The sequence below is a fragment of the Papio anubis genome, chromosome 8 (genome assembly GCF_008728515.1).
Source record: "Papio anubis isolate 15944 chromosome 8, Panubis1.0, whole genome shotgun sequence".
NCBI lineage: Eukaryota > Metazoa > Chordata > Mammalia > Primates > Cercopithecidae > Papio > Papio anubis.
Genome location: NC_044983.1, coordinates 37,139,648 through 37,167,531, shown reverse-complemented (window position 1 = coordinate 37,167,531; position 27,884 = coordinate 37,139,648). Strand labels below are relative to the sequence as shown.

The 27,884-nt window shown below is 44.1% G+C and overlaps 1 protein-coding gene across 11 annotated transcripts in view; it reads right to left on the bottom strand.

The window, feature by feature from the left end:
• Nucleotides 1-27,884, bottom strand: part of TACC1 (transforming acidic coiled-coil containing protein 1) — a 123,809-nt gene that overhangs the window by 69,008 nt on the left and 26,917 nt on the right. For 2 of the 11 annotated variants that reach the window (XM_021942229.2, XM_021942230.2), the window contains exon 1: nt 25,902-26,030. The exons of 7 other annotated variants lie outside the window; for them this stretch is intronic. In XM_021942229.2, coding sequence (XP_021797921.1) covers nt 25,902-25,978 — 77 coding nt within the window. In that variant the 5' untranslated portion in view covers nt 25,979-26,030. Of the gene's footprint in view, nt 1-25,901; nt 26,382-27,884 lie in introns of those variants that run through there. 2 more of the 11 variants (XM_017961955.1, XM_021942238.2) reach the window with 2 other exon arrangements.

Sequence of the window (27,884 nt, the reverse complement as noted above, 5' to 3'; positions counted from 1 at the left end):
CCTGGGGTCTGCTCAAAGACCCTTGCCTAGGCTTTGCTCTGGTGAACAACTCTTGTCATATCCACCCATTGATCTATTTTCTTCTGTATCACAAAAGAAAAGTTTGCTTTCCCCAGAAAGTATGCCATTCAACCTAGGTCACAGATCAAGCCTATAGCAGAACTGCCACATGGAAGAGTTACACTGTGTCAGCTTTCAGAGAAGCTGGGGGGCTATATATACACACACATACACATATATATACATATAAATATAATATTTACACTACACTAGTGTAATTGAAGAGCCAGTTCTATGAGATTCTCTCATTTTCATCAAATACTCATGACTATATGTTTATTGACTTTATAAGAAAGTTCACTTTAGTTCTCTACTCTGTGATGTAAACGTATTAAAGAAGCAGTTGTTGAGTGCAAAAGATGTAAACAGAGTTAGGTCAGTCTGTTTATTCTAAGTGAAGAAAAATAATCTCAACATTATCCCTAATTCTTCCCACCAACTACCACAAGTCCAAAGTTGAAAACAAGCAAACCAAAAGCAAACACAAAGCTCCACTTAAAGCAGTGAACTATCTTTAAATTTAGGAATACCTTCTATAGACATGTTTGGTCTTTCCTGCTAAATAATACTATTGTATTTACAGAGCCTGTTAAACACGAATATCGTCTTGGAGGATTACTCTTACTGATTTAGCACATTTTGTTTCCTTCTGTTGAACTCAGATTCCTTTCGAGCAGATTAGGTGTTAAAAAAGAGGGCTGTCCAAGTCCAAGTCCAAGTCTGAGAGTTTTATACCTAGAGCTCAGACAAGAAAACCATCTGAAACTTCCGCTATGTTGTGTATAAATTTAAGATTCTAGTAAAGGACATTACTTCAAATTTGAGATATCTGCTTTACTACACTTACCTGTTTGTGGGGAGGGTGGAATTTAAGACTTGAATTAAAGAGGCTGAAGGAATTCAGGACATTTAAATAGAACAATATTCCTAGCCAGGCACAGTGGCTCACATCTGTAATCCCAACACTTTGGGAGGCCGAGGCGGGTGGATTACCTGAGGTCAGGAGTTCGAGACCAGCCTGGCCAACACGGTGAAACCCCGTCTCTACTAAAGATACAAAAATTAGCTGCGCATGTGGCACGCATCTGTCATCCTAGCTACTCAGAAGGCTGACATGAGAGAATCGCTCAAACCCAGGAGGCAGAGGTTGCAGTGACCCGAGATCGCGCCACTGCACTCCATCCTGGGGGTCAGAACAAGTCTCTGCCTCAAAAAAAAAAAAAAAAAAAGAAGAAGAAGAAGAATATTTCTTCACCTACAGCCATTTTATTCCTTCTTCTCTTCTCCACCTCCAAAATAAAATAAATGTCCTAAACAGTGCATCCTCATGGATTAGAAGAACATTAATCATATAGTCCAAATGTTTCAAGATCATCCTAATATAAAATATTCTACTCACTATCCTCATAAATATATTGTGAGTCTTCAGGAGACCACACATCTTCTTGTCACTAAGAAGTTACAAGGTAACAGATTGGGATGGTGGTTGGAAGGGGCAGTGAAAGGCAAAAGCAGATTCACTGGTAGGAGGATGTGGGGAGAAAGTGTCCACCTAGAGGAAAAGAATAAAATCACAAAAAGCTTTCGAAAATAACTGTGACACCCACTTCACCTTAATTCCTTAGTCTAGGGATTTGGGGGGATTTCATTACAGTAACTCACATGTTTGTGACCAATAATCTTCCTGTATTTCTAGGAGATAAAAAGATGGGAAAATAAGTAGCCAACTCTGTGATATGATACGCAGCATCCTGTAAACTCCAGCTTTTATCTCTTTAGAGTAAAAGTTTGATTACCGTATTTTGATCCTGAAACTCCAAGTTAGTAAAACACTATTGCTAAGATGGCAATACTACCCAGTTAACTTATAGGGCTAATTTGATTTCAATCAAAATTCCTAGGGGATTTTTCATAGAATTCATCAATAATGTTTAAAAGTTTATCTGGAAAAATAAACTGGTGAACATATTTTAGATTTTGTAAAAAAAAAAAAAAAACCTACAACAACTAAGAGTTAAGAGTAGACTAGTCCTACAAGATATTGAGACACATTTATGCAAAAATAGCCAGATCTTTGTTCTGTAAAACAGAACAGAAAGCCCGGGAAAAGATCGTACAAGATACAGGAATTTATTATATACCAAAAAAGATGGCTTGAACCTAGCAGGCGGAGGTTGCAGTGAGCCAAGATTGTGCCACTGCACTCCAGCCTGGGCAACAGAGCAAGACTCCACCTCAAAAAAAAAAAAAAAAAAAAAAAAGAAGATGTTACAATATGTAAGGAGAAAGAAGATTTATGATTGGAGCATAGTTGGCTGGCAATGGGAAAAAAGATCAAGTTAAACCCTTACCTCAGAGCATATACCAGGATAAATTCCAGATGGATTAGATGGCTAAATAATAAAAATCGAACCGTGGGGAGAAAACAGTCTACAAGCAACAGAATCTGTCAGAGCTCTGTAGGAAGGGTGAGGATCCAACTTAGAAGTAATTAATGAAGTCAGACACAAAATAAAGATAGATTTGGCTACATTAAAAAAAATGAAGCTTCTGACTGTGTCCCTTCAAGTTAAAAGGCAAACAACAGGCCATGGAAAAACAAAGGCTGTTAGTATTGTTATTACCTAAGCAACTCGTGAAAACCAGTAAGATCATTGAAGCCCCAAAAGAAAAGTGAACAATTATAACTGCTCACCATGTGTTAGACAGTACACTTTACATGAATCGTCTCATTTAATCGCCTCCACTTACTCTTACAGTCTCATGAGGAAAGTATTGTTATGGCCTTTTTGTTGTTGTTAACAAGTTAAGTTGGCTGCATTTTCACCTCTACAGCAGAGGCTGTTGATCTGGGCTTAGCAAGGAAGGGTTTCAGAAGGTCCTGGCCTCCCTGAAATTGTATGCAAAAAGTATGTGTGTGTGCATATTTGCATCAGTCTCTCCCTCTCCTCTTCCCCACATACAGTCAAGCTCCACTCCAGGAATAATGTTTTAGGTTGACTAAAGATTGATTTTCGAATCTGAAAGTGGAACTAATATAAGATTCTTCAGTACAAAGAAGTACTGGCCAAAGAAGCCCTCATATGGAAAATCCAGACCTGCCAGAAATTAGTATAGGAAACAGCCAGTTTTGAAGACACCCAGAGGGTGGAAAAGGGTGGAGAGCAGGCCTAGCAGTGCTCACCACTCCAGGAAGGGTGTGCCCTTCTCCAAATGCCCAGTGGGAGCCCGTGGCATTGGGCAGCCTGTGGGTTCCATCTAAGTGACTGTGTGGTGACCAAAGTGTGAAACGCTCATTTCAAGTAGGCATTTGCCATAGCCAAAGTACCATAAAAAAAAAAAAAAAAAAGCTTTTCAGCCAGGCATAGTGGCGTCTTCCTGTAATCCCAGCACTTTTGGAGGCTTAGGCAGGAGGATAACTTGAGCCCAGGACTTTGAGACCAGCCTAAGCAACATAGCAAAACCCCATCTCTGCAAAAAAATTAAAAAGTAGCCAGGCGTGGTGGTGTTCGCCTGTAGTCCCAGCTACTCTTGAGCCCAGGAGGATTGCTCGAGCCCAGAAGGTCAAGGCTGAAGTAAGCTGTGATTGTAGGATTGCACTCCAGATTGGGTGACAGAGTGAGACCTTGTCTCAAAAGAAAAGAAAAAAAAAAAAACCCCAAGGACCCCTACTGATACAAATGAGAATCCTCAAAGGCACACAAAATTGGGCCAGAGCATAAAAGGCATACTTTATGTGGGAGGTGCAAAAGGATTAATTTTAACATCTCTTTCTTTGGGATGTTCTTTCGCTATACTTCCTTTTAGGGTGGTTTCTTCCAAGAAACTATGTTGATGAGGGAAACGACACCCAGGAGCCTCTCCCCATCTGGGAAAAAGTAGGAGGGCTCAGCAAAGAAAGGAGGCATGAAACGGGTTGCCAAGGCCTGATTTTGTGAAGCAAGAAGCTTAAAAAACTGGGGAAGCACTCTTTAAGAAAAGTGCTACAGGACCCCATGAACACAGTGCTAGGGCCACGCTAGTATGAAGGGGCCCAAGCAAGTGAGGAGCCTGAAGCTTAGGCTTCCTCAGCTTCACGGTAAATTCAGCTCTGCCCAGAGAACAAAAGAGACCCCTGCCTGTGGCTCAGGAGTGGTTCAGCTGGCCTCCACTCAGGAAGAGAAATGTCCATTGATGGAGCGAGGGGGTCACACTGACCTCTATCTTCTTAGAGGAAACTAAAATATTTAACTGTTGAAAACTGGATAAAACTGTCAAAAGATATCTCCTACACAGATTGTGAAACATAACTCATGGCTCTGTTCCTTCTGTACCCATTGTAAACACACACACACACGCGCGCGCACGTGCGTGCACGATTTTAATTATTAAGATAAAAAAGCGAAAGGCCAGGTGTGGTGGCTCATGATTGTAATCCCGACACTTTGGGAGACGAAGGCAGGAGGATCGCTTGAGCCCAGGAGTTTGAGACCAGCCTGGACCACGCAGTGAGATCCTATCTCTACACACATGCACACACACAAAGATAAAAAAGAAAAACTATAATGCTTCTTTAACATTGTGTGTCTATGCACCTCTACCCTTTGAATTTCCACAAGATCACTATGGTAGAGCCTAATTCCCTCATCCCACATCCCATATCCATCATTTCCTTATTTCTTCTGGTAAAAGAACCCTCTGAATTTTTGCTGAGCACATGGTCACACAGCAAGAGGCCACGTTTCCTTCTCTACACCTAGGTGTGGCCTTGTGACTCAGTTATGACCCATGGGATTTGAGCACAAGGGGTAAGTGCAAATTTGGGGCAGTGTCTTTTTTTCTCTTTTAGAGACAGAGTCTTGCTCTATTGTCCAGGCTGAAATGCAGTAGTGTAATCATATCTCACTGTAGCCTTGAGCTCCTGGCTCTGGCAATCCTCCCACCCCAGCCTCTTGAGTAGCTGGAACTCCAGGTGCACACCACCACGTCCAGCTAATGTTGTTGTTGTTTGTTTGTTTGTTTGTTTTAGAAACAGGGTCTTGCTGTATTGCCAGGCAGGTCTCAAATTCCTGGGCTCAAGCGATTCTCACCCCTTGGCCTCCAGAAGCAGTATGATTACAGGCATGAGCCATTGCGCTTGGCCCCTGGGCCAATGTATTTAAAAAGAAAAGTGCATGTGCAGTTTCTCCTGGCCGAAGAAGTTATGAACTGCATGTCACAACTTCTGCTGTGTGAGGACCACTCTCTGGACAGGATAGAGCCACAGAACAGACAGAATTCGCGCCAGGCTGACCGGGGAGCAGAGCAGCCTGCAGCCCTAGATTAACTGCTGCCTGAGGACTGTTCCATGAGAGAGAAAAGTCTTATCTTCTTTTTTTTTTTTTGAGATGGAGTCTCACTCTGTTGCCGAGGCTGGAGTGCAGTGGTGCAATCTCAGCTCACTGCAACCTCCAGGTTCAAGTGATTCTCCTGCCTCAGCCTCCCGAGTAGCTGGCATCACAGGCATGTGCCACCATGCCGGGCTAATTTTTGTATTTTTAGTAGAAATGGGGTTTCACCATGTTGGTCAGGCTGGTCTCGAACTCCTGATCTCAAGTGATCTGCCTGCCTCAGCCTCCCAAAGTGCTGGAATTACAGGCATGAGCCACCGTGCCCAGCCTAAAAGTCTATCTTCTTTACAGGACTGTGTCACTGGGTCCCTTTGTAGTGGTAGCCTCACCTCTGCCCTCACATTACAACCTCCTCTGGGGGATTTCAGCATCTAAGCTTCCTTAGATGAAGGTACAGGAAGAACCTGCCTTAAATTTCATTCTACATTCTTCTGAACAGGATTACATTAAATTCCCTTCAAAGATTGATGCATTTTTAAAAATGATAAATTTACACAGGTTGAGCATCCCTAATCCAACAATCTAAAATCTGAAATGCTTCAGAATCCAAAACATTTTGCTTGTCAACATGACACCACAGTGGAAAATTCCACACCTAACTTTATGTGACCAGTCAAAACACAGTCAAAACACAGTCAAAACTTTGTTTCATGCACAAAATTATTACAACTGTTGTTTAAAATTACCTTCAGACTATGTGTAGAAGGTGTATATGAAACATAATGAATCTCATGTTTTGACTTGGGTCCTATCCCCAAGCTATCTCATTATGTATATGCAAATATTCCAAAATCTGAAATCTGAAATACTTCTGGTCCTAAGCATTTTGGATAAGGAACACTCTACCTGTATCTCAAGGATGTCTTTTCTCAGGGCAGAAAATTCCCGAATCACAAGACTCAAGCCTGCCCCATGGAGGATGTCCTAATTATCCTAAAAACAGGACTGAGACTACCCTTCCTTCTGCCGTAATGAGTTGAGCTGTGATACTGACTTTCTAGAAATTAGGCAGTTTCATTTTTAAAGATGACTGATGTGGACAAAAACGTTGAAGAGGGAGGAAGTCAATAGTTAGATTCCACAAAGGCCAAGTAGAATGTGATTTACATATTGATGAAGGTTATTATCTTCTTTGGGAAGATTTCCTTGAAATAATATGATTGTATAACTCCAATATTTGCCCAACTCTAAGGATAAACAATAATAATAATAAATAATAACTGACCCAAATCCTATAAGTGAATTAATCACTGTTCTTTGGCTTGAACACTAACTGGTGCTAGTGACAATTTCTAGCACACACACACAATTTTTTTAGAGATTGTTTTCTTATGGGTTCAATTAGTCAAGTCATTTTGTTGTATTATTTTATAGAACTATGACAAGCAAGAGCAAGGTTATCCTCACCGGTCTTCCCTGTACCTCATCATGTACGATATAGGAATATCATATGTGTTTTCTGTTTCCTTTGGCCAAGGCATAGACACTGAGGAGAATATATTTGTTTTACATTATTTTCTGAACAAATGATAAATCACTGCTACAGACTGAATGTTTATATCCCCCCCAGATTCATAGGCTAAAACCTAATCTCCAATGTGAGAATATTAAGAAGTGGGGCCTTTGGGAGGTGATTAGGTCATGAGGGTTCTTCCTGGGGTCAGCGCCCTTACAAAAGAGACCCTAGACAGCTCCCTCTTCCTCCTTCTGCCAAATGAGGACACAGGGGGAAGACACCCAGGAGGTCAGCCCTCACCAGACGTGGAATCTGCTGGTCCCTTAATCATGGGCCCTCTTCCATCCTCCAGAACTTCCAGAAATAAATGACTGTGGTTTATAAACCACCCAGGCAATGGTATCCTTATAGCAGCCTCAACAGACTAAGATAATCACTGACTTGTAAGCATCCATCTCAGATCTCATAGAACCACAGGAATTTTTAGCTGGAAAGGACCTTTGCCAAAGATCACTGGGTCCAATATCCTTCTTTTTGGAAGGAGGTTTACTCAGGCACCAAAGTTTGCACAACTAGGATTCATAACCCTTACAAGGAAGGTACGAATTCTGGAGTTTCCCCCCAACCCCAAAATATATGCCCACTTGGTATGTATAATAGAGATATGACTTCTCCCCAAAATTCACCTCATTTTAAAAGGCAATGTAAATTATTTTATAAAGCAAATACATACAAATAACCTTGTACTTTGTTTTAAAAGTTATTTTGTTTTTGTTTTCTTTTGAGACGGAGTCATGCTGTGTCGCCCAGGCTGGAGTGCAGTGGTGCGATCTCAACTCACTGCAACCTCCGCCTCTGGGGTTCAAGCGATTCTCCTGCCTCAGCCTCCCGAGTAGCTGGGATTATAGGAATGTGCCACCATGCCCGGCTAATTTTTGTATTTTTAGTAGACATGGGGTTTCACCATGTTGGCCAGGCTGGCCTTGAACTCCTGACCTCGTGATCCGCCCACCTCAGCCTCCCAAAGTGCTGGGATTACAGGTGTGAGCCACCATGGCTGGCCTTTAAAAATATTTTTACAGCCTAGGCAACATAGTGAGACCCCATCCCTTCAAAAACAAAAACAAAAAAAATTAGCCTGGTGTGGCAACGCACACCTGTAGTCCTAGCTACTTGGGAGGCCGAGATGGGAGGATCATTTGAGCCCAGGAGTTCAAGGTTGCAGTGAGCTGTGATGCTACCACGGCACTTCAGCCTGGGCTGTAGAGTGAGACCCTGTCTCAAAACAACAATAAAAAACGTATTTTTAAATACCTTTACTGTTTAAGGCAAAATAATACATATGTACATTCATTCATTCATTCATTCATTACACAAATTTGACAAATGACCAAGCTTTGCCAGCCTCTGCTGAACACTGTGTTGAACAAAAGAGACCCAGTTTCTGCCCTCATAGAACTTGCATATGAGTGAGCTTAGTAAGCAAACAAATAAATATGTAATATATAAGTTGTCACGTATGAAATATAAAAATTGCAGGGGGCTCTGAGAATGGCTAGTGGAGGGCATCGGTGGAGATGTCAAGGGAGGTTGCTCTGAGGAAGTGACAGGCTGAAGCCTCAGGGATAGGCAGAAGCTGCCTGGGTGAAATGTAGGGTAACAGCGTCCCCTCCTCAAGACACTAAGGACAGAAGCAGCCTCCAGTTTCAAGCAAGCATGGCTGAAGAGCAGCTGCTGGAGGGAGGAGAGGGGCTTAGGCTGGTGAAGCGGGAGAGGCACAAGGCATGACAGCCTAGAAGACCATGTTAAGGATCCTTGTCTCTGAAAAAGTGAATTTTTGACAACACAGGCAGTTCAAAGAAGAAAAAAACTTGCCCATAGTATTGTCTTTCATAAATAGCCACTGTTAAAATGTTGGTGAGCAATATACCCTTTTTTCCCTCTTTTTCAAAGTACTTTTTATATCTGGAATTGAAATATTTATATTTTTCTATTAATACTTATAATCTGTCTTTCCCTACTAGACGTAAGCTCCATGAACACAAAGTACCTTACCTGTCTTGTTTCTTCTGCTTAATATTTGATGGCTGAATAAAGATTGCAAATCTCTCTCTTACATACACACAAGCATGTACTTATTTGGACAAATGGAACAACAGATAGATAGATGGATAGATAGATACTTTTACACAAATAGTGAATAAGTATTCACCTCTAGCAAAAGACAATATGCATATTTAAATATTTATTGATTTTATGAATATTTACTGGTATACACATTAATATTTATTTAATTAATAGAAATATCAATATGTAAATATAAAATATTTTTATATTATATTAATATTTTAATTTATTTGATAAGCATATTAACATTTATGTTAATGTTTAAAATAATGAATTTTTTTTTTTGAGACGGAGTTCCATTCTTTCGCCCAGGCTAGAGTGCAGTGGAGCAATCTCGGCTCATCACAACTCCACCTTCCGATTTCAAGCAATTCTCCTGCCTCAGTCTCCCAAGTAGCTAGAATTACAGGTGCCTGCCACCACGCCAGGCTAATTTTTGTATATTTAATAGAGATGGGGTTTCACCATGTTGGTCAGGCTGGTCTCGAACTCTTGACCTCATGATCCGCCTGCCTCGGCCTCCCAAAGTGCTGGGATTACAGGCATGAGCCACCGCACCCGGCCTACTATTTATTAGTATACATTTTGTCTTTTGCTAGAGGTGAGTACTTATTCAGGTTAAGTATTAATACAACAATAAACCTTAATTATTAAACCTTAATATTATAAACCTTAATACAAACCTTAATCAATAGAGGTGAGTACTTTATGTATGTTTAAATATTTATTAATTTTATTAGTATTTATTTATATTAATACATAAATATGTATTAATATTTAATGTTCACAATATCAATTTATTGTTTCTCTTATTAAGGAACAGTAATATTTAAATCAGTATGTTAATTTATATGAACATTATTAATATTTATTAACATTTAAATTAACAAATTAATATTTATTGATATAACTATACATACTATCTTTTGCTAAAGGTGAGTACTTATTCATTATGCTGCTTGTTTTCTTCATAAGGCTCTGCTCTCCATGGAGGAAGAGGAAACCAGGATGTGCAGCCAAGTCCCGTCCTGACCCCTCACTGGGATCTGCCTCTCTGCAGAACCCACGTATGCCTCCTTCTCTTCACTGCATAACATGCCTTTGAGTGTCTGTACAGAATTTGCCTGACTTGCTCCCCATGGAGGGATATTTAATGGGTTTGCTGTTCCTCATTATAAATGAAACTGTGATGAGCAACCCCATGCATATGCATCTTTTCACACACTTATCATTTCTTAGAGTAAAATCCTAGAAGTGGGATTGTAGTGTCAAAACAAGCACATTTTATATTTTGATACATATAGCCAAACTGCCCTCTGGAAAGGCTGTACTCATTCACATTTGTAAACACAGTGTATGAGATAGCCTTTCCCCTAAACCTTAATCAATACTGAGTTCAGTCAATCTTTTAAAACTGTCAAATGGGTGAAATGATAAGCCACCACCAATGATTGCTGGTCTTATTTGAACATGTTTATTTCTGAAGTTTGAATGTGTTTTAATGGATTTATTGAAGGATTGCCTGCCTTCCTTCCTTCCTTCCTTCCTCCCTTCCTTCCTTCCTTCCTTCCTTCCTTCCTTCCCTCCCTCCCTCCTTCCTTCCTTCCTTCTTTCCTTCCTCTCTCTTTCTTTCCTTCTGTCTTTCATAAATGGAGTGTTTAAGTCTTTTGCCTTAAACAGCAGTACTCAATGTGTGGCCCCTGGGCCAGCAACATCAGCATCACCTGGGAACACCTTAGAAATGCAAATTCTATAGCCAGGCATGGTGGCGTGTGATTGTAGTCCTCGCTACTTGGGAGGGAGGCCAAGTTGGGAGGCTCACTTGAGCCCAGGAGTTGGAGGCTGCAGTGAGCTGTGATTGCACCACTGTACTACAGCCCGTGCAACAGAGCAAGGCCCTGTCTCAAAAATAAATAAAGTAAATAAAATAGAAATGCACATTCGTGAGCTCCACCTCTACTGCATGAGAAACTTGGGGTGGGCCTGGCCATCTGTGTTATAAGAAGGCCTCTAGGTGACGCCCATGAGCACTTATGTTTTCTTTCTCAATCATGTTGTACACCCTCGCTCTCTTACACAGAAACCTGTCTCCAACATCCAAACTGGAGACAAAAAGCTTTTGATCAGCAGCAAGTTCAATTATTTCCTCCTCCAAATGGTACCTATGGACTGAACATCATTTGCTATTCCCTTTTGTCCACAATATCCTGAAACCCCTTAACAAACCTCGGAAGTGTATGGTGTCATGAGCGCCAAACTCACAGCCAAATCATAGCTGGAAGAGGGATTTTCTGTCCTTGTCTGCCTCCTGTCACCCCCCCATCTTCCATCCACAATCCACATTTTCTCTGAAACTCTAGGGGCCTGCGGTTTGGAGATCATGACTCCAACCCCCACTCCAACGCAGGGCTGGGCAAGTGACTCAGGCCTGACTGAAGAGCATCTCCCACCCCTGTCTCTCCGCGTCTCTTTCCCAATACAGCACTTGGTTTAGCAAAGGGCACAAGACCCAAGCCCATCTAATTCATGTCTCCTGACAACCTCGCCAAACCTTTTCAACGAACCAGCAAGGCGGGCATTTCCATCAGTCCCCGGCCTCTTGGTTCAATAATCCCCTTTATTTAAGATGCTGTGTAAGCCTCACGCTGACAACTGGTAGAGGCATTCCCTGGGCTGGTGGGTGCCAGGAATGGATATGTGAGACCGTGAGGCAGCATTCCTCAGCCTGGTTCCGCGGCTCCTGGCCCATCTGTTTGGCAAAAAGCTGCTGAGAGATTCCCAGAATTCACTCTCCCTCCACAACACCATCAAGGGCCACATTAAAAGAGTTCCCCCGACTCTCAGGGATACAGAAGAGACTCCTGGTGCTGGAGTCCTTTTCTTCTCCCGTAAGAAAGAAGCTGGCTTTTTTTCTTCCCCAAATAAGATATTCAGAATCATTTTATCTCCAGACAGCCACATTAATTAAAGTCAGTCATTCAAAGGCAACTATCGCGCGACTCTCAGCAAGAGCAGGGCACTCCAAGGGCACTGCTCCTCTCTGAGTGTGACATACAAAGCAGGCGCGGCACAGACCGCAGCCTGCGAGGAACTGATTCTTTCACAGATCTCAAGCCTCTGGTGATGAAAGTGGAAGAGCTCAACTAGGACCAAAAAAGGAGAGAACATGATTCAGCTCCCAAGAGGGTTTCCGAATGTGCGAAGGGGGAGAGCGCGGCGGAGGGGGCCTGGGAGGGAAAACCCGTGGGTGGCGCCGGGACCGAAATCCACACTCCCCTCGAGATTGTTCAGAAGGCAGGAAATGTACCGCCCCTAGGGAGATGTCTGCATGCTGCTAAACAATGCGGCATCAAAACCCCTCTCTGCTTCATAAAGGGCGTGAGAAATCGTGGACGTGACACTGTCAGCTAGAGTGACACCACAGGGCCTGAAGAGGGCTCTTAGCTCAGCAGGGAAGCCACGGGCTCCCGACCTCTGTGGCCAAACCTGCGCTGCTGCGTGAGGAAGGATGGGAGAGAGCCAGAGCCGGCAGCGCAGGGAGCATTCGTGTTCACACTCCACACATCTCATCCATACTGAGGGATCTCATGTATGCCACCATACCACTCACGCATGCCTGCTGATCACACCGCAGCACCTCCCAGCAGTCTCTCACATATCACACACCCCATCGCCCGCAGTCTCACACACATACACCACATACCACAGTCACACACACCACAATCACACACACCACACACCCTCACCCGTACCAGTCTCACACACACACACTACATAGTCACCACCTTTTTCCTTGCGACCATACAAGCCTCCACATACATACATGCACCACACGCAGTTACACACACCACACCCCCAACCCATACAGTCTCCGCATACACACGCCACACACAACTAGCGCGCGGATCAGGCGCGCGCGCTCCAGCATCTTCGTACGCCCCGGGATCATCGCGCTTTTGCGCCGCGCGGATCGCGCGCGCCAGACCGTCATCCTCTGCCCCGTGCGGATCTCCTTTTGCCGCAGACCGCGCCGCGCGCCACTTGCGCCATCGCCCAGCCGCCCGGGATCCTCCTCGCGCACTTTTGCGCACGCGCCACGCGCACGGATCCGCGCGCGCACGCGCGCGCTTATTCGCTTCATTATACGTTCTTCTCCGCGCGCGTTACGTGATCACGCGCGCCGTTTCACGGTCGTACGGTATCCGCGTACGTACGCGCGCCAGCGGCGCCGGATCATGGTGCCCTGCCAGCCTTCCCCCATTGATACGCCCAGGTCATCGCGTACGCGCGTGCGCACCTGAGCCTTGCGCGGGCCGCGCCATATCGCGCCTCGCCCCGTGCTTGGGATCGCGCGCGCGCCGCTGGGATCTTTTCGCCAGACTCATAAGCCCGTACCGGATCATCTTTTGCGCCGCGCGCGCGCGATCCGCGCACGCGCCGCGCCATCACGCTGACGCGCAGGATCTCCGCGCGCATACCTTTTACACACTGGTCGCACGCCTGCACATCCCCATCCATGCAGTCTACTTTTGCTGGCACACACAGTGCACACACTCCCCAGCCAGGTCTCATATACCTCCACCTCCACAGTCTCATATACATGTGAGTCTCACACCCACATATCACACCCCCACCCCCACAGTCTCATCTGGCGCACATATACCACCCCCATGAATCACACACCACACAGTCCACACACCTCCCTGACGGATCTTGTACAGTCTCCACACATCCCTGCATTGGATTCTCTATTCTTCTGTACAATACACACCACACTCCCCTATATCTCATATATAAATTTACAGTCACACACCTCCACGGTTTCACATGTAGGCAGTACACACATAACCTTTTATATCCCCTCAGGGATATATCTTGTGTCTGGTACTTTTTATATCAGGGACTTCAGAGTCCTGACATGCATTGGCCTTCCGGCCCTGGACCCATGTCATCCAGGTTATTAGGATCCAGTCAGACAAGCACACAGTTATCTAGGTTGGGGGACCACTAGTGAACTTTTTGGCCTCCGGTGCCTTCCTTCTACTATTGCAACTACCAGCCAGGAGCCGTAGCAGCCACCAGAGGGCACCAGAACGTTCCAACACACCGTCCATCAACACATTTGCATGTGAAGAGAATTTCTTCAACATTTGTATTTCTATAAATACAAAAAGTCACAATGAGTCCCCTCTGCATCCAATGCAGGGTGTTTATACTGCAGTTTAACCAGCGGATACAAATGAACAAGCACTGAACGACTGCAGAAGGGAGACTCCCAACTTCTGAGAAGCTACAGAAAGTTCTCTGTGAATCACAGGATTTGAAGACACACCCCTGAGAGGCAGGATCCCGGCCAGCAGAAGGAATGAGGTGTCAAAAGGTCAATTTTATCTCCCTTCCCTTCCCTTCCTTTCCCTCCCCTCCCCTCCCCTCCAAGACAGGATCTCACTTTGTCACCCAGGCTGGAGTGCAGTGGCACAATCTCAGCTCACTGCAGCCTTGAGTTCCTGGGCTCAAGAGATCCTCCCGCCTCAGCCTCCCGAGTAGCTGGGACCACAGGTGCCGACAACACACCTGACTAATTTTTTAAAAAAATTACTTGTACAGATAGAGTCTTGCTATGTTGCCCAGACTGGTCCCAAATTCTTGGGCTCAAGTGGTCCTCCCACCTCAGCCTCCCAAAGTGCTGGGATTACAGGCGTGAGCCACCGTGCCCGGCCCCTAATCTATTTTCTTTTCTCCTACGTGTACTATAAATCAGTATCTGAATGGCCCTGTCGTTTTATCCCACCCAGCAAAGGAGTTGACTGAAGAATCTCTTGCTTCCCACCAAGCCAATCCAAGCCAAAAACTTAGTGGATGGTGGCTGGCGCCCCCTGGTGGCAGAACAGAGCCCTCCACCTGGCAAGAAGCAGGAAGGAGATGGAAAAGAGGTGAAAGAAGCCCACTCTAGACTTTACTCTCTCTCTCTCTTCTCTAGACTCTACTCTCCCTGTCTCTCTTCTTCCCCCTTATTGCCAGGTATTCCTGAAATTTGCGCACATCTCTTGGTTCTAGTCTTGTCCTCAAGAGAACCTGCCATTCTCTGCTTTGGGTATCAACTGTGAAGGGCCCAGGTTATAAGGACTTGACCTGTGTTCCCAAGTGCTGTTACTATGGCCCATGGGGCACTTATTAGGAATCACGGCTTCACACACATCTGCCCGGAAATGCCACCGCCTGAATATCATTCAGTCATCAAGGGGTTCGACGGCCTTCTGAGGCCAATGGATACACAGGTGTGAAAAGGCAAAGGAAGTATCAGTCATCTTCCTACCTTCATATCTTGCCCAAGCTTTCCTAGTTTTGTTTTCTCAAACCCCTATTTAAGAAAAATTTTGATGTAGCCATAGAAACATAACATTTTGCCGTTGTTAGGAAAGCAAGACTCATAGAGAAAAATACTTCAGCAAAGAAACCCAGGAGACTTTCAGTTCTGTGTAAAAGCAATACAGGATTTCTCTATAGCTATTTAGCTATAGAATGAGCTGGACAATGTTTTCTCAAACATTTACTTCCCTGAAACTATCTTATCAGTAGGAAATAGCCATAAAAACTCCTTTTCTAGTAGATAAACAGAAGCCTCTACTGGTTCATGAGTTGCCTGGGTGGCAGAAACTCTCTGGAATTGACTGGTAATTTGTGTTCTCTGCTTCAGCCGGGTTCATCAGGACTGAAACCTAGCTCTGTGGCCTTAGTTTCTCAACTTTTCTAGGCCTCAGTTTCTTCATCTGTAAAATGCAGATAATAATGTCTATTTCATGGGATCCATGACAGGTTAAATGGGATAATGGATAGGTTTCAGGGTCTCTGACAGTCCTCATTTCACATTTTGTGTATATGTGTATTTTCACAGGGAAAGATCCCTAAGTTTGATCATATTATCAAGGGATCTGTGAACAGTTTTCAGAACTATTGCTGTACAGCAAAGCATCTTTGTAAGGTTTCTGGGAGCTCCCATCTTTACCAGTGACATTCCATGCCATCAGGTTTTTATGAGAACATGCAGAGTATAAGACAGATAAATAGGATGGGTTTTCTCAGAAATGGAACTACTCTACCTTCCAAAAATAGACAGGACTCTAATGTTTCTATGTAACATTCCCAAATTTTAGGAGGCTAAATATAATGTATTTTGCCTAGAAGTGTTATTAATATCATATGTAGCAGACATATAAGATTTATAAAGGTAAAACTGTAGTATTGTGCAATTGTACAAACAATGAAAAAATTACATCCAAAGTATCTGTTACAGTAAGCCTTCTGGGAATGAAGCAATGTCACAGTAAGGGATCCTTGTGGATAGTCACTCTTCAAGGGTACCAAGTCTCCACAAATAAAAGTAAAGGAGCTGGAAGATAAAGGAAGAGCAGAGAACAGTGGTTCATCATTTGCCATTCCTTATATTAAATCTGCTGTGCTTTATGTCCTATTATTATAAAAAATAAACTCTAAAAACTGTCCCTGAAAAATGTATGCCTGACAAAGCATACTGATGACCGACAGCATTTGAAGGTGCCACCATTTCAGCAGAGGAAGCTAAAATGCTTAAAATGCAACCTTCAGATGGACTGAAAATTGATGGCTAAAAAAAAAATCTATGAGAAAAGCTCAGTTATAGATGTCCTATTTTTTTCCAGCTTCACACATCCCCCTCCATTCACAAGGTCATTTCCTCTTGTTTGACTTTTCGGCATATGTCCTGTCTGCAGTATTATAAAACAAACGTTCGGATTTCATACGTCTAGAAATGCTTTCTTCTGCTCGTGTAAATTCCCATGTGCATAATAATGTTCACAGTGTCTAAACATAAAAAGGCAGTCAATTAATACTTGTTGAATGAAAGAGAGTGAATAGAAAAAAATTAACATTAGTTCAATGAATGGGAATAAAAAGACAAAAACCATCAAGGGAAAGCTGAAAACCAAATATCTTCCTGACTAATAAAGGGGCAGTGTTAGCCTTGTGGATATTCATGTGTGGACAACAGTCTCCTTCTTTAGAATCAGAAAAAACTACTTGTCATTCAAGCAAAGAGAAGAAGAGATCCAGCACTTATCTGACTTCTGGATGAGACTCAAGGCTTTCTTGGGAGAAAAAAGCAAGATAAAGATTATTTTCCATAATATAATTAGCACACAGGTTGGAGGGGAGGGACAGGTATGTAACTTCATACCAAGTTCCAATGATCTGAGGAGTTTCTCACAATCAAATGCCCAATACGTGTGTGCTTGGAGGAGGAGGAAACTTGTTGGCCTAGACAAAGAGGAGGTTTAATGTGGCAGAAATAAAATTACACATTACTTAAAAAAAAAAAAAAACCATCAAGAGTTAGAAAGAAAGAGAGGTTATGATACATAATTTTTTTTTTTTTTGAGACGGAGTTTCACTTTGTCACCCAGGCTGGAGTATAGTGGTGTGATCTCGGCTCACTGCAACCTCCATCCCCCCAGTTCAAGCGATTATCCTGCCTCAGCCTCCTGAGTAGCTGGAATTATAGGCTTCTGCCACTATGCCCGGATAATTTTTGTATTTTTAGTAGAGACAGGGTTTCACCATGTTGGCCAGGCTGGTCTCAAACTCCCGACCTCAGGTGATCCACCCACCTTGGTCTCCCAAAGTGCTGGGATTACAGGCGTAAGCCACCGTGCCTGGCCTGATACTGAATTTTTTAAATGGTATTTCAAAGTTGTTGGCCAGGCTGGTCTCAAACCCCTGACCTCAGGTGATCTGCCCGCCTTGGCCTCCCAAAGTGCTAGGATTACAGGTGTGAGCCACTGCGCCCGACTGAGACCTTAGCATTTTCCTAGCACATGGTAAGTGCTCAATAAATGCTAGCTGGCTTCATCATATAAAGATAAAGAACTCTTACAAATAAACATGGAAAAATTAATATCTCAGTCAATAACAGGCAAGGAGAAATAACAAGAAACTAAGGAATTCAAAATGGCTAATAAACATAACCTTCTCTTACTAATGAATTAAAAAATTAAAACAAGATTGCAATTTTTTTTTTTACCAAGTTGATTTAAAATGATAATGCCCGGCATTGAAAAGGATGCTCTGGGCCAGGTGCAGTGGCTCATGCCTGTGATCCCAGCACTTTGGGAGGCCGAGGAGGGTGAATCACCTGAGGTCAGGAGTTCAAGACCAGCCTGGCCAACATGGTGAAACCCTGTCTCTACTAAAAATACAAAAATTAGCTGGGCGTGGTGGTGGGCGCCTGTAATCCCAGCTACTCAGGAGGCTGAGGCAGGAGAATCCTTTGAATCAGGGAGGTGGAGGTTGCAGTGAGCCGAGATCACACCATTGCACACCAGCCTAGGTGACAGAGAGAGACTGCGTCTCAAAAAAAAAAAAAAAAAGAAAGAAAAGAAAAGAAAAAGAAAAGAAAAGCATGCTCTGAAACTGTCACTGTATGAAGTGCTGGGAGGAGTATAACTTGGTATTAATTGGGGGGAGGAGGGAAATTTGACAATATATAGTAATATGTAGCAAATTTTAGAATCTTGCTATACATTATTTGATCCTGTAATTGAACTTCTAGGAATATATCCTAAGTTATTACTCAGAAATGTACAAAGAATGACAAGGATGTTTATTAACTGTGTTGTTTATATGAGCAAAAGTGATAACCAACCTAAATATCAACCATTTAGGAAAAAAATTAATTATGGTATGTACAGATAATGAACCATTAAGCTAGCATTAAAATCATATTTTTGAATTCAGTAAAGTAATATGGAGAAATGTTTACAATGTTAAGTGAAAACATGAGAATACAAAAGACATATCATAACTCCATTTTTGAAAAATATACTTGGTGGACAAAGAGAGACTATAAAAAATGTCCCAGCATGTTAACAATTATCTCCGGATGATGAGATTATGGGTGGTTTATTTTCTTTACAATTGTGATATTGTAAATAATGTATCTGGTTTCTGACTCCATTTCCTGGCGTGCAACTCCTAAAATCCTTAGATCTCCAAAGTGATGTCTTGTTTATGCTAAAACAAAATGAGGCCAGGCATGGTGGCTCACACCTGTAATCTTAGCACTCTGGGAGGCTGAGGGGGGAGAATTATTTGAGGCCAGGAGTTTGAGACCATATCCTAGGCAATATAGCGAGAGCCCCATTTCCACAAATTTTTTTTTTAAAAAACAAACAGCTAGGGATGTTGGTGTGCACCTGTGGTCCAGCTACTCAAGAGGCTAAGGTGGGAGGATTGTTTCCGTCCAGGAGTTCAAGGCTTCAGTGTGCTATGTTTGTGCCACTGTACTCCAGCCTGGGTGACAGAGCGAGACTCTTGTCTAAAAACAACAACAACAACGACAACAACAACAAAAACAAATGAGATACCACTTCGCACCCATTGGGATGCCTATTTAAAAACAGCAACAGAAAATAACAAGTGTTAGAATGTGGAAAAATTAGAGCCCTCATGCATTTGTTGGTGGGAATGACAAATGATGCAGCTACTATGGAAGACAGTTTTGTGGTTCCTCAAAAAGTGATGTGGGTTATCACATGATCCAGCAATCCAACTCCTAGGTATATACTCCAAAGAGCTGAAAGCAGGGACTCACAGATGCTTGTATCCAGTGCTCAAAGCAGAATTGTTCACAAGAGCCAAAAAGTAGGGCCAGATGTGGTGGCTCATGCCTGTAATCCCAGCACTTTGGGAGGCCGAGGCGGGTGGATCACTTGAGGTCAGGAGTTTGAGATCAGCCTGGCCAACATGGTGAAACTTTGTCTCTACTAAGAATACAAAATTTAGCTGGGCCTGGTAACGCATGCCTGTAATCTCAGCTGCTAGGGAGGCTGAGATAGAAGAATCACTTGAATTTGGGGGGTGGAGGTTGCAGTGAGCCAAGATCACGCCACCGTACTCCAGCCTCAGTGACAGAGTGAGACTCTGTCTCAAAAAAATAACAAAAAACAAAACAAAAAACAAAAAAGTCAAAAGGTGGAGACAACTCAAATGTTCACTCACAGATGAATGAATCAACAGAACGTGGTATATATACACAATGGATTATCATTCAGCCATAAAGAAATTCCGATGCATGCTACAACATGGACACACCTTGGGGGCATTATGCTAAGGGAAATAAACTAGTCACAAAAAGACAAATACTGTACACTTCCACTTACATGAGGTACTTACAGTAGTCAAATGTGTAGAGACAGAAAATAGGATGGTGGATGCCAGGGGCTGGGGGAAGGAGGAGTGAGAAGTTATTGTTTAATGGGTACAGAATTTCTGTTTGGGATGCTGAAAAAGTTCTGGAAATGGGTAGTGGTGATGGTTGTCCAGTGTACTTAATGTCACTGAATTGTATACTTAAAAATGGCTAAAATGGTGAATTTTATGTTATGTATCTTTCACCACAATAAAAAACAACAACCAAAAAGCACCCACAGTAGCCAGAGTGAGCTTCCTCAGAAGGGGGCCCTCCATGTGCCATGACCAGGTGGACGGCACCAGTGCATTTCCAGACCTTGGATTAGCAAATTCATGCGCCCTATAGCCCACCCAGGCTATTAACCAACTTAGACTTCAAATAATCCACTTCCTTATCTCAGAACATCAGCAGCTATCCTCTTTTTTTTTTGTTTGTTTCTCTTCTTGATTTTTATTTTGTTTTTTTTTTTTTTTAAGATGGAGTCTCGCTCCATCACCCAGGATGCAGTGCAGTGGCACAATCTTGCCTCACTGCCACCTCCACCTCCCGGGTTCAAGCAATTCTCATGTCTCAGACTCCCAAGTAGCTGGGACTACAGGCACACCACCATGCCCAACTAATTTTTGTATTTTTAGTAGAGACAGGGTTTCACCATATTGGTCAGGCAGGTCTCGAACTCCTGACCTAAGAAATCCACCAGCCTCGGCCTCCCAAAGTGTTGGGATTATAGGCATGAGCCACCACGCCCAGGCTCTTCTTGATTTTTAATACTTGAACCACGTACCAGCTGAGAGAGACTGTGGCGGGGAGTAGCAGTGGGGGACAGTTATCCACTACAGCTAAAAGGCAGAAGAAATTGTGGAGCAAAACGATGCTGAATTCCCTCAGGGTTGCACTCTTGATAGAGTATCTATCTTACTTTTTAATGGCTTGCAGAGAGGAATTTTTCTTCCCATTATTAACTCTTTTTCCTATTTCAACTACCCTCATAGTCTAGAAGTTGCAATATCTAAACTCAGTAGATGCAAATAATTCCCTTGTCATGCAATTCAAACCGTTTCCTTCGGGATTGGCTTCACGGGAGATGGAGCCAGCCAACATCTCCTAAAAATTATATACTTCCACATGTCTTGGGTCCCTTCTCCAGGTTAAATACTACAAGTTAATACAATTAATACTCCAAGTTAAATACAATTCTTTTACCTTTTCATCACAGAGTGGTTGCTCTGGGTCTTCTCCACAAACTTACTCTAAATCTCTCTCTTAATTATACACTAAGACATTTTCACATGGACATTTAAAAAACTTCTATAGCAAATGGGAACTGACATGCTTTTAATGACAACGAATATTTTGTGTTGAGAAGGTGGTAAACAATATTATAAATCTGAAAGCAGTGAATTTACAAATGTTGCTCCCTAAGTTTAGTTATTTTAAGTCATATTTTCTTGTGTCTAAAACCTCCAAGCCAGTACCTCCCGCTTAGTGTCAGGGACATGTGTCCCACAGTGACGTGCTCATTAAAAGGCACTTCAGCCTAGCTGTTGCTGACTTTGCAGTTCACTAGAATATCACATAGCCTGCACCTAATTTACTTGATCAGAAATTCAGACGGCAAAATCACTGAAGACGTCAGAAACTCCTCCTGACTTTGCTACTGACCTTTTCATTATGCTAAATTCCAAACGCAAACGATTGGTCTGGAAACTTAACTAGTAAGAATTGACAACAGGTGCAGATCTTACATTCCAGGCAGAGAAGGTAAACAACAAATGCCAGATGAGTTAGTTACATGCCATATTCCCCAATGAATCACAAGTTCTGCTTTGTCTCATCCTTCAAATCTCTCCACAAATTCCCCACTCCCCACTACTCATAGAAAACCTACCTTGGCCACATCGCCAAAAGATAAACAACTAAGGAATGAGTGATTTCAAACATTTCATCAAACTATCATATTCCCAAATGCATTTCCATCCTCTTGGTAGTACAACTTTCTGGAAAATGAAAGTGAAAAATGAGGAAAAATTAACTCAAAAAAGTTACTGCCTTGCTTTTCTCACAGGCTTTGTAGAATTGGCACACAAATCAAACTTCCCTGGAGAAGAGACCCTATCTTACTCATGAATATACCTTCCAAAGAGCCCAGCATAGCTTCTAGTTCATGGGTACATATATGTGCAAATGTGTTCGTAATAACTATGTATTGCACACTCACTAAGTGCTGGCCATTGTGTTACTAATATACACCACTTCAAAAATTAGGTCTGAGGCTGGGCACAGTGGCTCACGCCTGTAATCCCAGCACTTTGGGAGGTTGAGGTGGGTGGATCATTTGAGGTCAGGAGGTCGAGACCAGCCTGGCCAACATGGCAAAATCCCATTTCTACTAAAAATAAAAACTAGCTGGGCATGGTGGCATTCGCCTGTAATTCCAGCTACCCAGGAGGCTGAGGCAGGAGACTCACTTGAACCTGGAGGTTGCAGTGAGCCGAGATCGTGCCACTGCACTCCAGCCTGGGTGACAGAGTGAGATTCCATCTCAAAAAAAAAAAGGTCTCATTATTATTGCCATTTTTCAGGCGCAGAAATTTGCCTGACTGAAGAGTTAAATAACTGTATTTCCAATGTTTCCTAAACTAACCTCCTAAGTGATCTAGCTGGGGTTACAACCCAGGTCTGCCTGACTCCACAATTTCTGCTCTTAATCACCTTCCTTTGTGGCCTCCTTGAATAAATGAAGTGAAATTTCCACTAGCTTTTACCAAAGCTGGCTCATTGGCTTCTTGGGTTTGGAGAAGGTTAGCAGCTATGCTTCTCAATAATAATGAATTGTATCTTAAAATCAGACATTTCTTTTCATGTACATATATGCTTGTTTATATTTCACAATAGAGTCCTTGTAAGAGAGATTTAATCTAGTTACTTTTAGTACCTGATTAGATTATTCTGAAATACAAATTGTGAACATTCTGAAACATACTTTCTCCCTCAAAAGACAAATGCCAGCATTGATGTATTATTCATGTGACTTTTATGTATTTTTTTAAAAAAAGAACAATAGATTTTGAAAAGGCTACAGCCTGAGTAGGAGAACTTCCCTGAGGTCAGCGTTATCCACGACAGCCATATGTTCGGCAGGAAGTCTGTAGCCGGGTAACATTAACAATGAACCTCCTACTTTCTTGTATCCTGGAGAGACTTGTCGCTTGTACATCTGAGCAAGGCAGAACTTGGATAAAAAGCATCCTTTTTGCTTTTCATGTATATTACAGGTTGGAATCTTGCATTTCTAGAGTCTTCCACCTGGGCATGCCAAATGATTTGTGAGGCTGCCCCATTGAGCAGAATCTACACATGCAGATGAGGCCAGTTATCCCAGTACTGATTGCATGTGTTTATTTGCTTCATGTATTCACTTGAGTAGGGAAGGGCTGTATTCCTAGGCAAAGACCAGGGATGGGCTTTCATTTTGATTGTTTTTAGGCAAGCTCTGCAAAATATTGAAGGTGCATGCAGAGCCTCAATGAAGAGAGAGATCCTTTATACATGTTTACATTATACAGTTAAAACAAGTAGGTTGCCAAGCCATTGGATAATTTAACAACTGATAACACCCTAACAACTGAACCCTACCTCGCATCTTGAGTTTATTTCTTCAGCATACCATCAGTAAATGACTCCATTATTTACTTTCAAGTTACACAGTAAACTTGGCCACACATTTACAAAAAATAGTCAACTTTCATCCTCAGCTAAAAGAGTATATTGCTCAGAGATAAACTATAACTTATTATTCATATATACATGATTTTATGTCAACCTCAGAATAGCCTGTGAAGTAGATATTGTTATCATTCCTGTTTCACACATAAGGAAACAGACACAGAGGGGTTAAGGAACAGATAAAAGATCTCCAGCATTAAGAAGCAGCACCTAGAAATTAAACCCATGGCTCTTTGCCTCCCAAACTCTTAACTTCTTCTCAATGTTATATTGCCTCTCACATTTGTTTTTTGCAAGTTAAATTGACTTTGGCAATTTTGTCTTATTAGCTACTAAGCATTGCTATTGCAGATTTCCTCCCTATTCAAACAAAATTAAAGGAAAAAGGAGGGTGTGCTCTGCCAGTTAAAACAAGTTTTGATTGTTTCCTAGGATAGTTCCAACTCTTGGGCGGGAGGCAGCTGCAGCATGAGCTCTGGGGTCCACCACTTTCTAGCTGTGTGACCTTGGAGAGGTTACTTGATCTTTCTGTGCTTCAGTTCCCTCACCAGTAAAATGAAGACAGTAACAAGAACAATAATAGCTCAGCGCTCTTGGGGGTTAAATAACATGTGGGGCATTTAGAAGTGTTTTGCACATGTCACGTGCTCAGTAAATCTCAGCTACTTTTTTTTTTTTTTTTTTTTTTTTTTTGAGATGGAGTCTCCCTCTGCTGCCCAGGCTGGAGTGCAATGGTGTGATCTTGGCTCACCACAACCTCCACCTTCTGGGTTCAAGCGATCTCCTGCGTCAGCCTCCCAAGTAGCTGGGACTACAGGCTCATGCCTCCACGCTAGGCTAATTTTTGTATTTTTAGTAGAGACGGGGTTTCACCATATTGGTCAAGCTGGTCTCGAACTCCTGACCTCAGGGGATCCGCCCCCTTCGGCCTCCCAAAGTGCTGGGATTACAGGCGTGAGCCAACCACGCCCGGCCTCAGCTATTCTTATTAATAAGCTGCCTGAAGTAAGTTTAGATTTGTGAACATTGGTAACATTAGGAGCCACAATTAGCACTTGGATATTCGGAAAGCTACTTTGCCTTGAAAAGATGATTCAAAAGCCCTCCAACAGTCCAGACTGCTTTTGTGATGGTTAAGCGTATCTTTCTCAAACTAAATAGCTTCTACATTGGCTGAATTAAAATAAAGAGTATGGATTCCCTGACACTGCTGCAATTCCAAAACACGCATGCATTCCAAAAAATAAATAAATATTTAAAGACTATTTGGTTTCCAAATAAATTGTTATCGCCTCTCTGTCTATAAGCATTGACCATCTTTCAAACCGTGGAACTTGCTCCTAATCACGTTCTCTAAAACTTTCCCTTCACAGCTTTCATTACAGTACTTGGTGTCCCCAATTGTTGCTGTTCCAGAACAAAAGCCTAATTGCTGCTGCTACAATACTGCCCTTTTTTTCTGAGATCATCATGAAGCCCTTGGAGCAAACAAGAGAGGGAGTTCTTGCGAGCAGCAAGCACTGCGTCAAAATTCCTGGACCCCGAGGGCCAACGCCAGCTGCGTTTTGAGACTTGAGTGCCTCTCTCATAGTTTCACCTCCCTGCAAATAACTCTGTCTTGTGAATGTTTCAGAGCTCTTTAGGACACGTGCGTTTTCTGCTTGGACGAGGCCGGGGTCCCCTTGTCTCGCCAGTGCCGTGTGGACTGGGACAGGACCACGGTCTCGCCCGGACGCGATCAGGTCGCGGTGGGGCAGGACGCTCCCAGCCGGACGCCCCCGGGGCCCTGCTGACCAAACCCGGAGCGCTCGTGCCCCTATGCAGCCAGCGGGAACCCCACCTTCCCCAGCCTTTCTGGGACGGACCCCGCGCGCTCCATCCCTGGCTGGCACGCAAACCCCCAAAGGCGGCCCCTGGAGAGGGCTCTGGGACTCACGCGGTCTCCGTGGGTCTCGGGTGCCTCTCCCCGGCGGGTTCTCGGCCCCTCGGGGTCTGAGAGTGGGAGCCTCCCATGGCGCGGAACTTGGCGCCCGGGCTGCACCCGCCTGTGCTGGGCGGCGGGCGGCTGTGCCCAGACCCTGGGCGGGGAGGCGGTGGGGCGGGAGGAAGGGTGGGGCGAGGGAGGGCGGGGTGGGGCGCTGGGCTGTAGGGTCCCCGCCGCTGGTAAAGCGGGGAAGGAGGTGGCTTCAGATGCCGCCAACTTCTCCGCAGATTGCAGGGCCCCGCCGGTGCGGGCGCCTGGAGATGCGGAGCGCCTGGGGCGCGCAGGGCTGCGGGGAGCCCGTGAAGCGGCGCCTCCTCGTCCGGCAAAGGAGCCCCTAGCAGCAGGTGGAGGGCGCGAGGCCTGCGGGCGCCCCCGGGACCCCGCGATCCGCGGACGTCGCCCTCTCCGCCCGCTGGGTCCAGGGCTGGAAGGGAAGCGGCGGGAAGAGGCCCCGGGAGCTGCTGTTCAGAGAAGCAGCAGGAGGGGGCGGTGTGTGCCGGGGTCGGGGGACCCAGGCGGCCCTGCAAAGGGCGTGGCCTTTACCCCAAACCGCTTCTGCCTCCTGGGACGGGAGGGAGGCCTGGACTGCGCTGCACAGAAAACTGGGTGCATCCTGGTTCCGCCTCCAACTAGCTGAGTAACTTGTAACAAGTTATTTCACCCTCTCTGAGGCTTGTTTTCTTTATCCGTAAAACAAGGGAGTATGTTCATCTTTAGCTTTTAGTGTCCCTTTAGGCGCTGACAACCAAGCAATGAATTTTCCTCCAAACTCTGTAGTAAGGAAAAAACAACCAACCAACCAAAACCTATCCCTATCTCATCTGCGATCCAGCTGCACCTAGCAACTCCCTTTAGAGCATCTCTCATGCCCTTCCTCACCCATTCCTGCCTCCCACCCACCTCCTCTCCAGCCACCTGTCCTTATTCTAGCGCTTTTTCCAGCAGACTGGAATCCTTCCCCAAACCTCCGTTCTATGACACCATCCTGCATCTTGATGTTACATCTTCTTTGTTACTGCCTGTCTCCCTCGCTAGAACGTAAGCTCCATGAAGACAGGGAATCTGTTTTGATTTCAGTGTTCCTCCAACATGCTTGGCACAGTGGGCGCTCACAATTGTTGATGGATGCAGGCATCCTACACCCGTGTTATCACTGTCCTTCCCAGGGTTCCTATAGCACTTGTTAACTATGCTAACGAAGCATTTACCATCTTATTTTATAATTATCTCCTCATGGCCGGGCGCGGTGGCTCACGCCTGTGAGTAATCCCAGCACTTTGGGAAGCCTGGGGGTCGGGGGATGGATTCCCTGAGGTCAGGAGTTGGAGACCAGCCTGACTAACATTGGTGAAACCCCGTCTCTACAAAAATTAGCCGGGTGTGGTGGTGTGCGCCTGTAATCCCAGCTACTTAGGAGGCTGAGGCAGGAGAATCGCTTGAACCCGGGAAGTGGAGGTTGCAGTGAGCCGAGATCGCACCACTGCACTCCAGCCTGGGCAACAAGAGCAAAACTTCATCTCTAATATAATAATAGTTATTATTATTATCTCTTCACTTGTTTATCTTTCACTGGAATATAAGTTCTTTTTTTTTTTTTTTTTTTTTGAGAGGAGTCTAGCTCTGTCGCCCAGGCTGGAGTGCAGTGGCTCGGTCTTGGCTCACTGCATGCTCTGCCTTCCGGGTTCAGGCCATTCTCCTGCCTCAGCCTCCCAAGTAACTGGGACTACAGGCACCCACCACCACGCCCGGCTAATGTTTTTTTTTTTTTTTTGTATTTTTTAGTAGAGACGGAGTTTCACCGTGTTAGCCAGGATGGTCTTGACCTCCTGACCTCGTGATCCGCCTGCGTCGGCCTCCCAAAGTGCTGGGATTACAGGCGTGAGCCACCCGGCCGCGGCCTAGAATATAAGTTCTTTACAGGCAGAACACTCTTGT